Below are 15,091 nucleotides of genomic sequence, written 5' to 3' on the forward strand. Positions count from 1 at the left end.
TCCCTTCTAAATCCCTCACACACAGAAAGGGGGTAAGACACACACAGACGAAGCGACAGAGAGAGAGAAACAAACGCACGGGTTTGATGGTCATTCCTTACACTATGCTTCCAAAATGCACTGAAAGCCCTACTCTTCAAACAGTTTAAACGCATACAAATCTCTGATGTCAAAGGGCAGTCATTTTCTTGCCTATCTTGAGAAATCTCCCATTCTGGCAGATGCAAATAATTTCTCCACTGGCAATATGCCAGGAAAGGTCAGGTCTTCCCTCTCCCTAATACACAATGGCAAACTCATCAGTTACTTTAGATAGCTTGTAAACATTTGGGACTGTCCTGGCCATCACAGAGAGTGACATCAAAAGGAACACCCATTTGCCCTCAATACAAGGTGACCAGGATAGAGAGGGTACCTTTCCTAAGCACAGATCTTGCCACAAGCATGTGCGTGTGGGACTCCACACGTCCGCCTGTAAGCTACGCGGTGCTGTAGGGCTCCCTGTGTTTCAATCATCTTACATCCTTGGGTACGTGTTCCTTCCTTAAACCACTGACAACCGGAGGAACTGCTTAACATTAGGTAGCAATACTCCATGCAATGGATTACTCATGGTGACTACTTTTATAATTTAGCCCAAGTGAATCCACACAATCGCACCTGCAGACGTTAGCAAACAATCTACACACGAAGACTCCACTGTTTTGCCTGATACCTGGCGGCACGGGGGCTGAGAGAGGAGTTAAAATGAGCATTCCCTGTCCCTGAGCACGACCAGGAAGACAGAGCTGAAGGCACGCTGGCGGCACCACTCAGCACAAATGGATGCCAGCCCTGCCGCCCGCAGGCCTCTGCTCATGCCCTGCAGACAGACAGAGGCCCCGAAAGGAACCTGCGGCACCTGCAGAGAACCTCAAACCCTCCGTTCTGCCCACGTTTCCAGAGCTTGCTCTCACTCCCCCACATGTGCACTTCAGCACCTCTCACTGCCATGACTCGATACAGGAAAGCTGGCCAGGGAGCTGCTAAACTCCACCCGATTTCTGGAATGAGAACCTTGCTGAAGAATGTACTAAGGACGTGGCCACAGACAACATGTTGAACACGTCATGTGTCACAGACGTCAGCACAGACCACTCTGCGCAGGCACTGGGCCAGGTACAGGGACACAAAGACGAAGCCAGTAGGCCCCTGCTCTCCAGGAGTCACCAGGGGACAGAGGAGTAGGCAGTGATCCAATTTATGATTTGTCTCTACAACAAAGAAGATGCAGGAGCTAAAGCAGCAGTCAGACCAGTACCCCCCACCAGCTGAGGGAGGGTTCTGGGGAAGTGGCTCGGGAGAGCTGAGGGCTTGCCTGGGCTCCCCCATAAGCCTTTGGGGCCGAGTGCATGGTCCCTGCCTGCCTGCCTACTTGCGGGGGTGGGACATAGCTCTGGCTTTTGGGGGTCATGTTACTACAGGTAACTCGGTGAAGGTTGACTTAGGAAGATGTTCAACATTTTTTAATGAAATCTGAAATCATACTTCCAAATGAGGCATGCGAGAGAAACAGCAGACCCCAAACTCATTTCCCAGCCTAAAATCAACTTGGGAAAACAACGTGCATTAGCAACAAAGTGCTCCCTGCAGGCCAGGCACTGTTCTTTGTGCTCGCAATGGTCATCTCATTAGTGCCCTCGACAACCCTGAACTGGGTGCTCCAGGACCCATTCACAGGCCAGAAACAGCCTACAGAGGCTGAACGATGGGCCCAGGGCCGTGGGGACAGGGGTTTGCGGGGGCGGGGGGACGTGCACTCATGGCTGCCGGGAGAGGTGGTGCCCGCGTGAGAGCATGGCTGAGACTCAGTGCTGCCTGAGCAGGAGACACGGATAACAAGCTCACCAATGACTCAAGCTTAGGCTTTTCTATCCAAACTAGTTTTACTCCTTATATTCAACCGCAAAAAGGTTTTTGGGGGTCTGGAAGGAGAAAGAGGAGGTGTTTACAATCAAGTTCTAGAACACACCTTGTGAAATAACCAGGATATTCAAGATGCTTCTGTCCTTATGGGTGGAAATGCAGATTTCATGATTACTGCAGCCCTGGCAGGGCATTTCCCAGACGGTGGGAAGCACAAGCTAGGTGTAGTCCCAATTCTATTTTAATACTTAAAATACATTTTTAAAATGTGACCCTATCATCCTGTTTGATCCCCAGGGCAGTGTACAATAAACCCACAAGTGCATTTCCCGTGAAAGTCATGTTTTTAAAGATACCTTCCTATGTCTAAATGTACTCCACGGGTTCTGCAGAGTCAGAAAAGAAGAGAAGCGGATGAGGAGGCAGAGAATTAGCAGGCAGGGTTTGTGCAGCAAGCCAATTTGCTGCTTTAAGGAAAACAACGGACCTGATTTGTGGCCAATCATAAAATCTGAGCTTTTAAGCAAAAATTTGAATTCTGGAAAACTTGAATCTGCCACTGTGGCCCTGAGGCTTCTCTGTTCCGATGAGGATCAGTGGTGACAGTGACAAAGGTCATTTTTTTATACTGAATATCATCAGGAAGATCTGCACTAAATTACTCGGTGAGCCGGCATACTCCAAATGACCAACACATGATGCTAGAAAACCACATGTGGGCAGATGCACTCAATGGTGGGCTACACCGCTGGTTCTGCTGGAACAGAGTGCAGGCAGCTCAGCGACACGCTTGCACATCCTGCACTGCCACCCGCTGTTAAGAAGCACTCAGGCTCTGGTGTACTCTCACAGAATGGCTGAAAAGGTTACTGAGGTGAGGCAGAATTTTCTTCAGTAACTTCAGCCAAAGCAACCTATGACAACAGCGTGAGTGCAGAAGTAGCTGAGAAGCTATGTGTCCTCTATTGAGCCGGAAACTAGCGAGATTTGCAAAAATGTAAAGATTTGCAAAAATGTAAAGATTTGCAAAAATGCCCCTCTTGTTACTAAATATGTTTTGGAAAATAGTTCTTTTTTGGGACACCTGGGTGGCTCAGTCGTTAAGCGTCTGCCTTCGGCTCAGGTCATGGTCCCGGGGTCCTGGGATCGAGCCCCGCATCGGGCTCCCCGCTCCGCAGGAAGCCTGCTTCTCCCTCTCCCACTCCCCCTGCTTGTGCTCTCACTTGCTTTCTCTCTCTCTCTCAAATAAATAAAATCTTAAAAAAAAAAAAAGAAAATAGTTTTTTTATTTAAAAATATGTGCTATTTATGTTACGTAATGGGATCATTGTTTTTAAAGTATTTAAGTTTTAAATTTCTCTTTTAATTTCAACACAGCAAATATTGATAGATAAAATCCACACACAAAAAAACCCTTCAGAGTCCTCAGTTTCTAAGTTTAAAGGGCCCCCAAGTCCAAAAATGTTGAGAACTACTACCTTGAGATACTGACTTTTAACTGTATCTTAACTTAGCTCTGTTCATTCTTTGTACCACACAGATCACTGGGTGGGCCTGAAAGGATGTTGTTACAACTTCGTGAACCTTGTTGGATCTTGGTGAGAACACTCCAACGATAAAAGAGATTTTTTTTTTTAAAGATTTTATTTATTTATTTGAGAGAGAGAGAATGAGAGACAGAGAGCAGGAGAGGGAGGAGGGTCAGAGAGAGAGGCAGACTCCCTGCTGAGCAGGGAGCCCGATGCGGGACTCGATCCTATGACTCCAGGATCATGACCTGAGCCGAAGGCAGTCGCCTAACCAACTGAGCCACCCAGGCGCCCGATAAAAGAGATTTTTAAGGTAACTGGGAAACTTTTATACAGACTGGGTATAAAAATAAGAAATTATGGTTAGCTTTTGTGACCTGACAGGGTACTGTGGTTACCTAAGATGATGCCAAGCCCACCATCTGTGTGTTGCCTGACCGACTGACTGTCTTGAGCGCTGTGAAGTAACTTGCGGGCTTGGGAGTTTTTCACGTCCCACCAATAGCACTTGTTGAGACCACAAACCTAGGTGGCAGTTGGCCCATAATGACAAAATTTCTGGGAGGCTGTACTTCGCCTCCGCCTGCCCCAAAATCACAACGGGCACATACCCTTGCTGTCCCTCCAGGGTAAGGGCCTCTCCTTCACTCTCACACTGAGGAGGTGGCCATCTGTGGGCCCAGCACCCTGTGCCGACGCCACCGGGGTGGGACTTAGGCTGTACCTCCTGTCTCCTGGGATGAGAAGTTCTTGGAGTGAATGTTGGCTTTAGAGCACACGAATTTCTCCGGATTCCAGCTTTCAGTTTGTTTTTCACCCCTGAGGCTTCTTGCCTTTCATGCCATCTCAGCAATGTGTTGTAAAAGGCTTTATCTAGATTCAGTTTATGTTACCCAGTAATTTCCCAAGAAGGGAGGAGGAGTTCAGGGCGTCCCATCTGCTGTACCACTGGAAACCAAACTGAGTACCTCTGTGTACAATGCAAGTGACATAAATCACTGAACAAACAATTATATTTTGTTCTTAGTGTTTACGAGTTTTTTCCAAACCACGAGAAAATTATTTCTACGTAAATTGCTAGGAATTTGCTCCAATAAGCAGGGTCAAAATCAATTTCTGTTTGCTTCAAAAACCGTGTTCCACTCTAACTGCCTGAGGAGGACCTGGGCAGATGCGCCGCCTGGGACACTGCCGTCGCACTCTTCACTGCTCCGCACGAGGTTCGGCCAGCCGGGAGACACTCTTCACCTTGGCCGACTCCTCTCCCGGCAGACTTGGGAAGGTCCAAGAGTGCCGTCCCAGAGGAGGTGGCACTGGATGTGAACTTCTGAAGAGCAGGTACTTTCGGTAAGTTGAGGCGGAAGAGGGAGAGCTGCGTGAGATGTGGCATGAAGGAGTGAGGCACCGGAGGCCCGCCTGGCCCTGCTCGGGGCACGGGCATTCAATCACACAATCTCACCTTAAAGCAGAGACAGCTGTCCCTCCCAACTCAGCGGCTCCTTTTCTCACAATGCGTGCTTTCCTCAAGGCTGTCGGGAGTCCCTTACCGGCACGGCAAGGTCTACTGCAGGGATGCCTGAGGAAGTCCATGAACCCCACCCCCCGCCGAAATTACTTGCAAAATTGCGTGTCTGTAAATTTTCCTGGCGAGAAGGTCTATCAACTTTAGGATCACATTAAGACCATTACATTTAAAATCTTAGGAACTACTGGTACTGTATTTGTTTCAAAATGTAGTTTTACCAGTAAGAAAGTACCCGAAACTAGCCCAATGAAGTATCATTTAATAACACAATTTAGGTAATGGCAAACAAGTCCACAGACTATCAGCAAAGTGGTATTTTCCTAACAATCTGGAAAGCATGAATGACTGGTTTCTCGGGTAGCATGGTCTCCCTGCAACCAGCAGTTGCATCGGCTGATAGGGCTGACTGAAGCTTCTGATGCCCAGCTTGGCTGGATTCCAGTAGCTGTGATTCTACCACATGCCTCCTTCTACCCACGTGGGCTAATTTACCTTGTGAGGTGGTCAGAGACCCATAAGAACACACCTGCTTGTCTCCTTCGTTAGGACCACCAGACGGGGATGGGGGTGGGGGTGGGTTCTTATCGGACTCTGTGAACCCATCCTTAACCCAGGGATGGATTGTGGAATCGATGACTGAAAGCCACGGGACTGGAGGCAAGTGCTCTCTACAAGAGTCATGCTCTGCGTGCGCACACTGACAACAGAGTTAACCGCTTAAGACAGAAACCATTTCTCCTTCTTCTCCCTATTAACGCACACACTGGTCCTCACCTCATATTGTCCCCATCTCCTGCTCCCTAGGCCTCAAGGTCTCCAAACTGTATTTCCATGATATCAATCCACACAACACTTTCATCCCACAGCGAAGTCCAGAGAGAAGAGAAAGGGGAGAGGAATCAGGTTCTCTCCTCGGTGCCTGAACACCGCAAAGCGGGGGCCTGTGGCGGCGCACGAGATCAACACACAAGCCGCACGACAACTTGACCCGACCACAGTCGTCCTCTTAGTTCTTCCCAGCAGAACCAGAGAAAGGCAGCCTTCTCCCTTACCAGCGTGCCAAGGAAGGTGCTGATGGTGCGTGCTGCCTGGCAGAGGGCGCCATACTCCTCGAGAAGGAGAGAGATGAACTGGTGTGCCTGTGGAGGGCCCTGCAGGGCGGACGGCGCTTTCACTTTGGATGCAGCCGATAGCTGCCGGAGGAGTCGGACTTTCATCTCCAGTACATACTCTCTGGCTTGTTGTTCCAACCGCTGGTACAGCTGGTAAGGGTCCCTCTCACAGAGCCTGCACAGAGAAGAGAGAGTCACCAGTCACCCGTGACCCGTCCACACAGGGCCCTCCATGGAACCGCTGTCGGCGAGCCACGTTCTGCAGCCTTTCCACGGGCGCCCACCCAGCGATGGCAACACCACCATCTTCTGAACGCCCTGTGAGAGGTGCCATCACCCCACTCGACACAGAAGGGCCCAGGCACACAGAGCGCCGAGAACCACAAAGTCATCAGCTGACAAAAAACCCCAGTATTTACTCAAAACTTACTCTGCACTAGCACCGTCTCTCACGTGGACTGACCCAGTTAATCACTGAGTCAATCACTCAGCTAAACACCGAAGTCCACACGGGCTGGGTAAAATGCTGGGAACTCACACACCCAGCACGTGGCAGAGCGTGCACACCAGCCAGCACCTCCGCGGCCGTCTTGGGAGGGATGCGCTTTCTCTCGGGAGACTGAAGACAATTAATTTTCAATGCCCGTGTGTTAGGTGAAAAGCAACCAACCCAGCAGAGGTGATACCTGGCTTGGAGGACTCTAGAGCAGACTGTTCTGCCCTTCTTTCTAGGAATTCAGTATATAATCCAAAGGGGCTTTTATTATTTTTATACTCAGAGGAAACTGTAGAATCAATGTCTCTTTTTAAGTTATCTCACAAAAAAAGAGAAGGGAAAAATTAGTATGTGCCTTTCCACTGGGCCACAACAGCAGTTAACATTTTTATGAATTTCTTTCCTAATTTGGAGACAATCTACTAAAGTGGCCGCTTCTTCTAACTGTGCACTTCTGAGGAGGCTGCAGGCGGAAACCCAGGACCACCGGGGCGACAGCAGCATCTGTCTGCGAACCACCAGCAGGAGGAAGCACTTGAGGCCAGCACTTTATTAGACACGAGCTGTAAAACGTACCAAGCTACAGTTCCTGGATTTTACATAATGGATCCTTTTACCTTCTGGGCACCACATTTGGTCAAAAGAGAGGAATGTAAGTTGCCATCTATTCCAGTTTTAAATTAGTGCACCACCTAAGTTATAAAGACAAGAGGCAAGAAAAACCCAGCAATGGAGCATGGGAAGCCTTGCACAAAATGTGGCTAGAGAAACAATAAAAACCGATGGGATTCTCACTGGGGTCAGCACATTTCAGAAAGGTGTATTAGTTTTTTAGTGTAGCAATCACAGTTTTAATTACCAGTACAACTGTTCTGTGAAACAGAATGTATTTCATCTGTTAAAGGAATGCCACAGAAGACTCAAATGACAGAGGAACAACCAAACTTACAAGTAAACTGGATGCCTCTTAGCATGGCGAATTAAACATCCATTTTATTTCTTTGTCCATCTCTGTACCTTAGAAATTCAACGAAATGGCCATGTGGTCCTTCCGCAAGTAGGTTTTTTTAAGGCTGTACGACCAAGAGGCAGGAGTATGCCGAAGACACGGTGGTGGCTCATCCACACATACACTCAACAAACACCGGCGTACGTGCGCTGAAGGCTACTGTGAGGTGCCAAGGCCTCAGCAGTGAAGAAGCCAAGGGAATAAACTCTCTGCCCTCACGACGCTTACGGCACATGCACACAGATGATGGAATTCTGGGTAATGGCAGGAATATAATAAAAAAGAAGACAAGGGGATAAGAGTGATGGCAGGAAGGTGCCTGGGGTCTTACATAGGGTGGCCTCTTTACGAAGGGGACTCTGAAAAGTAATGTGAACAATGGATGGGAGGAAAAAACAACCCTGGGAAAGAAAGAACACGGCAGACAGAGAGAAGAGCAAATACAAAGGCCCTGCGGCAGGAGCGAGTGTGACAAGCAGAGGAAGGATGGGAGCCAGCACAGCTGGAACACAGTGAAGAATGGTCTGCGGGCTGCGCAGAGCAGGACCATGAAGGACGCCAAGGGCCAGAGAGAGGAGGAAAGGATTATCATCACCAGTCGTGCAGACTTCCAGAAATGGGCTTTACAAACATCCCTCTCCTGATGTGTATCGGCATGTAAACAACAAAAGCAGCCGCGCTCTTGGAGACAAGGATGAGGGCAAGTATAGACATACTTCCAGCTGGGGGTGTGATATTTCCACATTCCTAACATTATATCTCACTATAAGGGCAATGCCGTGTCCCAAACCTCAGGAATTCCCGTTACCAGCTTTATACTCTCCGCCATAACATCTCTCACCGGTATTAGTACCTGCCAAGTGTTTTCCTTCAGCTGCCTCTCATTCGACTCCAGCCACATCCCGAGCACTGGCAGTCTATGAAGTCATGTGCCTGAACAGCAGGTCCTATGTCTTCTCATATTCATGAGGAAACCTAACTTCTGGAAGGGCACACACCACCCGGAGCCATGTCCTGCAATGCTAGGGGTTCACAGGTCAAGCCCTAGACACACTGGCTGGATTCATCCACTAGTTAACAGAACCCACGGCCAAGCACTACTCCTAGCTCCAGGATAAACTGTACTGTACAGCAAATAAGTCGATAAAAGCCCCATTCAAAATGTGAGAAAAAGAAACCAAAAGCAGAATCAATCCATGAAATTTCTATCTCAAATTTACCCCTTTTATTTGGAACATTTCAAAAAAGAGAAAAAAGATGCTACAAACCATAAGGGAGAATAAAAACTTTGCCCACCTCAAATTCCATACTGTCACGGGGCACAAGGTGTCTGCTGAAGAACAGACGCTGAGTTGTCAGCTACTCCCATCTGAGAAACGCCCACTCGGACAGGCCTGGCTACAGTGGGCTCTCCACTCCCGCCCCGGCGCGTTCTCAAACTGCCTGACCTCACGGAACCTTCCTCCACCTCAAGAGTGGGATAACTGCCTGTCCTCCTGGGCCGGTTACATGCAAGAGTGCTTGCGAAAGTGCTCAGCACCAGCCCTGGCACAGTAGGTACTCAGAAAGTAGTGCTACGGTCAGTCTCAACACTAAGAAATGACAGAAACATGTCGATTCATTTTTTTATTATACAGGCAGTAAGCATTTCAGAGGGCTTGCTTCTGGCAGTCGGTCTGCTCAAGACTGGCGGGACACGAGGGGCTGAGCAAGAGCAGCCCGGGCTTACTGGGTCCTGAAAGAGGAGCCCACCCGAGCAGAGGGGAGGCTTCCTGGGCAGCAGCTGGGGGAGGGACATGACACAGGGGGCAACGTGTACCTATCCACGAGCTCCTTCACCCCCTCCTTGTCGGGCACGAGACTCTGGTCTTGGTCGTCGGCCAGCGGGGTCCCCGCCTGGCGGTAAATGCAGCGGACCATGTAGCGCACTTCCGACCAACAGTTCTGCAGCTGCTGAGGTTCCCGGTCCGTCTCTGCCGAAATCTCTCTGTGAGACAGCACAAGAGCAAGGGGGTCAGGGTTAGTGGACAGTCTGGGTCACCCTTCACCCCGCAGACAGCCCAAGGGGACGGGGACGGACTCCCAGCGCACCCCCCACCTTGCTCAGCTCCGGGAGCTGGCTCCCACCGGCTGTGGCCGCAGGGAGGCCTGCGGACCAGCACGCGCTTCAGGTGCCCGCAGCTGGCGGGCTCCCCAAACCCCCGTCCCCAGGGGACTATGCCCCTCCTCGCACAAGAGGAGTGCACACACCTGGCGTCCCACGTCGAGAACGCTGATGCTCCCCTCCATCTCAAGGTGCCCATCAGGCAGCTCTCACTCCCCACGAAGCCCCTGCTCCCCACTCGGCTGCACTGGCCTCCATCTTGAGCTGAGCGCAGAGCTGGTTCAGAGCCCCCAAGTCCTGGCCTCTCCCCCCTCTGCCCTGCAGCGGCTGCACTGCCAGCTTGCCCAGCCTCCCAGGGGAGGGCGGCTCCCCCTCTACCTACTGACTTCGCTCTGCCTCCTCCCTCTTTCCGAGTACTAGCTTGCTCCCGTCAGCCCTCACAGACAGGGACGCGGGAGAGCCTCAGCCATCCGGGTCTTCTGCCTGACACCCAGGCTCCCGTCTCAGTCCTCAGGAATCGCTCAAACACCTGCCGTCTTTCTGCAAACGGCCCCTTTCCCGTTACAGCTCCGGCGCGGGTCTGTCCCGCGGGCGCGCCCTGGTACCTGCGCTCGCTGCAGGCCTCGCAGGCGCACGCGGCGTCCGAGGGGGCAGTGCCCAGCCCCGCCGAGGGCAGCGTCTGCGCGCCGAGGGCTAGCCTCCCGCCGCCTGCCTCTGGCTGGGACCCACCAAGAGGGGAGTGAAGAAGAAAGTCTTGGCCCTGCTTTAAAAAGAGAACAGAATAGACTGTGTTCAAATGTTCATGGTACAAATTTGTTATTAACGTGTCAGAAAAATGCCTTTTAGAAACAAATTTAAACTTAGACACTGACAAGATCTCCAATGACATCATCTGGGTAACTTTCTCTCTGACACCCAAGAATTTTGTTTGCAACCAATTGTTTATTACCTTTGGAGGGTTCTACCATAATCTCATGAAGACCGGCAATAAATTTCTTTCATGCTTTAGAAAAGAGCAGCTCCACTCTCAGCGTCCTAATCAGCACATGCAACGACCAGCGCAGTGGGCACCTCTTCCAGGTGATGCCCCACACTTGCCCGGGATGGCGCTTAGTGCAAAGCTAGCGGCCACTGCAAGCCCAGCAGGAAGTGGTGGGGAGGGAGCAGAGGCCTCTGGGTCCCGTGGAACCCCACAGCTGTGCTGAGGCTGGAGAAGGAGAACGTTCTGGGCAAAGACGGCAGGATGAAGCAGGCTCCAACCGTCATGCCTGGAACCCAACAGCCCCTAGAAGGTTCCACCAACAGCCATTAGAGGGAACATAAATACAACCTTTGCCCCCCACCCAACCCCCCTCTGGCCTCAGTTTCTCCTGTCTTGGGACACGACCCCACACTCACCCAGCTGGCGCCTTGTCCCTCAGTGACAGGACTTGAGAGGGATTCTATTACAATAGGGACACGTGGGTTCCAGTCCTAGAGTGGATGATCCCCACGGTGAAGAAAGGGCACTAACAGGGCAGCCAGCCCCACAGCCTTCACCTCACCAACCTAAGGAGAATGGCAGAGCCATGGGAGGGGCCCGTGGGGGGAGTGCATACAGGCGAAGAGAACCGAGACAAGCCCTCGGAGGCTGTGGTGTCTGCCAGGTGCTTGCTCAGGGCAGTCAGACACTGTGGCACCGCCCCAGCTTGCTACTGGATGAAGCACAGGAAAACTGGGCCTGTCGTGTGCCCCTTGGAGTTCGGCACGCGGACACGGGAGGGAGCAGCAGAGAGCCAGCCTCCATCACGTGGTAGGCCAGGTCCCAGTCAGCTCCAAGGGCGGGGGCTTGCGTCATCAAAGAACCCCACCCAAGAGAGTTCCGGCTAGGTGAGTGGGTCCCAGAATTATCCCAGGCGGCAGAGCAGGGGTGCGGTGGGGGGGGGGGGGTCACAGAGAGTCCGCAGCAGAGAGTGAGGAGTCCGGACCAAAGTCTAGGAAACCCTAAAAAAGGGCCCCTTACAAGCAAGAGCCACTCACCAGTGGGACACCTATAAGGACCCCGGGCCCTGGTCACCAAAGAGAACCACAGACAGCCTGTAAAGAATGGAGACCCCCCAACCCCTCTTGCCCAGAGCCCCTTCTTCCCCCGGGCAGAGCAGGGAAGGCCAAGGAAGCAGGACAGGCACCACTGCCTCCCACCCCCATGACATGGCCGTGGTGATCCCCGAGGGCCCTGGTGGACACCGAGGGGAGACGCTCTGAGAGAGGGGAGACTCTGGGGTTTTCGACAGATCAGACGGGAGAACCTGAAAATGAGACGATTCTAATGCCCACGGTGACTAGAAAGGCTCAACGTGTCTGACGACAGTGCTGGCAGAATCAGGCCGTCCCCCAAGAGCAGCAGGTCAGTGCACCGCACGAAGGAGGCTTCCTCTCTCCTCCTCCCCCTCAAATCCGACAGCAAGGCTACCGGGCGACTCCAGTGCTCAGCAGATGCACCATCCGCTCCTGCGTCTCCCTCCACTGTCCCCAAGCGGTCCAAGCCGCCGTCACCTCTGCCTGCCGACTGGCGGCTCTCTGCGGCCCGCTGCCACCCCCACCCACGGCCCTTCCGCAAGCAGCAGCCAGAGCGGTGGTTGAAGTGAGAGAGACCCCGTCGCTCCCCTGCACAGAACCTTCCATTGCGCTTAGAAACAGACTCTCACTCTCTTAGGTCTTCACGGTTTCCCAGGACTCGTTTTTGCTTTTCTTTCACTGCACTGGAGTCTTTGCCTAGAGCGCTACCCACTCAGTCTGTGAAAGGCCTGACAGACTGGCAGAGTTCTATCAGTCACGCCTCAGCAGGGGCGGGTAGAGCCAGGTACGGTTGCCGCCTCCCTGCTCCAACCCCCCTTCTCTGCCCTGCTGTGCCAGGGCAGCACCCGCGGACGCCGCTCCTCGGTCAGTGGCGCTGTGAGGGCGCCCTGCCAGCAGGGGGCGCGGGAGGGCCACTGCGGAGGCTCAGAGGCTGGAGGGGGACTGGGCCGCCCCCTCCCGTGACAGCCTGTCGGACCGGCCTGCGGCTTCCCAGCAGCTGCCCTGCTACCCGGAGGGCCTCTCCCAAGGGTGCCCCGCCGGGAGTCCTCTCTCCGAGCCGCCTCTGCCTGAGAGCGGCTGCCCCCTGGGCGCACCACGCTGGACCCTCCGGCGTTCCCGTCCCAGATCTGCGTAGTTGCCCTGTTACTAGCTAACAGTCGGTTCTCGAGGCAAGTGTCCCCGTTCAAATTACCGGTGTGGGGGCCCATGCCCCGAGCTTAATCACCCCAGTTAATCTTTTACACCACAAACTGCTACTGGAAATCCCCGTGTTTCCCTTGTTTTCTCTTCTGGCTTTTGCTGTTTCGTTTTTTACCTGCCTTCATCACGGGAAGACCGGTTCCCCGAGAGCAGGACCTGCGTGTCCCGCTCACCGCTGCACAGGGCACCAAGGACGCCACCCGACACACAGCACAGACACAGAGCGCAACAGGAGCCTGGGCAGTGACATGTCCTGGTGACGGGATGGAGCGAGGCCTTCTAAAATCGCGCATGAGGACTACATCGTAAATCCTTAAATGTGTCACCTTCTGGTACTCATCTTACACAAATTTCAGGTATTATGTTCTGTCCAAGTCCGACACAGGTGAAAAGAATACAAGATCTAGCACTCAACAATGTAAAATATGCAAAGTCCAGCATCCAGTGACAAAACCAAGAAGAAAAATAGAACACATAACCATGAGGGAAATCAATTAATAGAAACCCCAGAACAACAAAAATGATGCAAACAATGGACAAGAATCTGAAACTGGTGATTATAAACTTCGTATGTGTCAGAAAGTAGAGGAAAACATAAACATGACGAGGAAAGTGAAGATGTAAAAAATTAGTGAATGGAACTTCTAGAGAGGAAAAATATACCTTGCAGCAGAGTATCAATAAATCTGAAGCAATAAAAAATCCAAAATGAGGCACAGCAAAAAACAAGACTGGAAAAAAAAAAATTCTAAAACAAAAGTCAAGATGTCTAACATGTGGGTAATGGTGTCCCAGAAAAAAAGGTTATATAAAGAAATTGTTGAAAATTTCCCATATTTGATGAGACTGTAAACTGGCATATCTTAAAAACTCATCTAAACCAAAGCACAATAAACAGAAAGCAAACCATACCAAGGCACGTCAGTGAAAGGGCTGAAAATCAATGATGAAGTACAAATCTGAGAAGCAGGCAGAGGAAAACATCCCTTCTGCACAGAGGAGCAAAGACAAGGATGACAACGTGCTTCCACCAGAAACTAGGGAAGCCAGCAAAGAAATGACCAACAATCTAGAATTCTGAACAAAAATAACTTTTTAAAATGAAAGCAAAAGACAAGCTTTCAGACAAACAGAAGTTCCCCTACACTACAAAAAATGTTAAAGGCAGCCCCTGAGGCAGAAGAACAGCCACAGATGAACGGAGCTACATGCAGGAGTGAAGAGCACCAACCCAATAATAGGGGGAAGGGGGGGGGAACAACTCTTCTCATTTTTTAATTTTTTTAATTAAAGATTTTATTTATTTATTTGACAGAGAGAGACACAGCGAGAGAGGGAACACAAGCAGGGGGAGTGGGAGAGGGAGAAGCAGGCCTCCTGCTGAGCAGGGAGCCCAATGTGGGACTCGATCCCAGGACCCTGGGATCATGACCTGAGCCGAAGGCAGACGCTTAACGACTGAGCCACCCAGGCGCCCCAGGACTCTTCTCATTTTAAAAGTCTTTTAAGAGGATAATAGACGACTACACAATTGGTGGAACTCAGAGTACAATATTTTAAGGCTTTTTTTTTTTTTTTTTTTAAGATTTTATGTATTTATTTGAGAGAGAGAGAGAGAGAGAGCACAAGCAGGGGAAGCAGCAGAAAGAGGGAAAGGGAGAAGCAGGCTCCTCGCCGAGAGGGAGCCCAATGCAGGACTCAATCCCAGGACCTTGGGATCATGACCTGAGCCGAAGGGCAGACGCTTAACCCACTGAGCCACCCAGGCGCCCCTATTTTAGAGCTCTTAATACTGCATATTAAGTATATAATATTCTTTGAAAGTAGAAGTTGAAAAGTTGAAGATATATATTGTGATTCTAGAATCACTAAAAATAATGAAACAATGTGATATAGGTAATAAGCCAAGAGGAGGTAAAATAGAATCAAAAAATACTCAAGGGGTGCCTGGGTGGCTCAGTCATTAACTGACTCTTGATCTCAGCTCAGGTCCTGATCTCAGGGTCATGAGTTCAAGCCCTGCATTGGGCTCCATGCTGAGCATGGAGGGAGGGAGGGAGGGAGGGAGGGAGGGAGGGAGGGAGGGAGGAAGAAGGAAGGAAGGAAGGAAGGAAGGAAGGAAGGAAGGAAGGAAGGAAGGAAGGAAGGAAGGA

General features: G+C 51.2%; 1 protein-coding gene across 3 annotated transcripts in view; it reads right to left on the minus strand.

The window, feature by feature from the left end:
* Window positions 1-15,091, minus strand: part of LOC118010779 (E3 ubiquitin-protein ligase RNF4) — a 214,019-nt gene that overhangs the window by 68,734 nt on the left and 130,194 nt on the right. For 2 of the 3 annotated variants that reach the window (XM_035005445.1, XM_035005444.1), the window contains exons 3-5: window positions 10,286-10,443; window positions 9,396-9,563; window positions 6,012-6,246 (exon numbers count right to left, since the gene is read on the minus strand). In XM_035005445.1, coding sequence (XP_034861336.1) covers window positions 6,012-6,246; window positions 9,396-9,563; window positions 10,286-10,443 — 561 coding nt within the window. The remainder of the gene's footprint in view (window positions 1-6,011; window positions 6,247-9,395; window positions 9,564-10,285; window positions 10,444-15,091) is intronic. The other variant, XM_035005443.1, reaches the window with a different exon arrangement.

Source organism: Mirounga leonina, unplaced genomic scaffold (assembly GCF_011800145.1).
Source record: "Mirounga leonina isolate KUSES-001 unplaced genomic scaffold, KU_Mleo_1.0 Mir_129, whole genome shotgun sequence".
Classification (NCBI taxonomy): Eukaryota; Metazoa; Chordata; class Mammalia; order Carnivora; family Phocidae; genus Mirounga; species Mirounga leonina.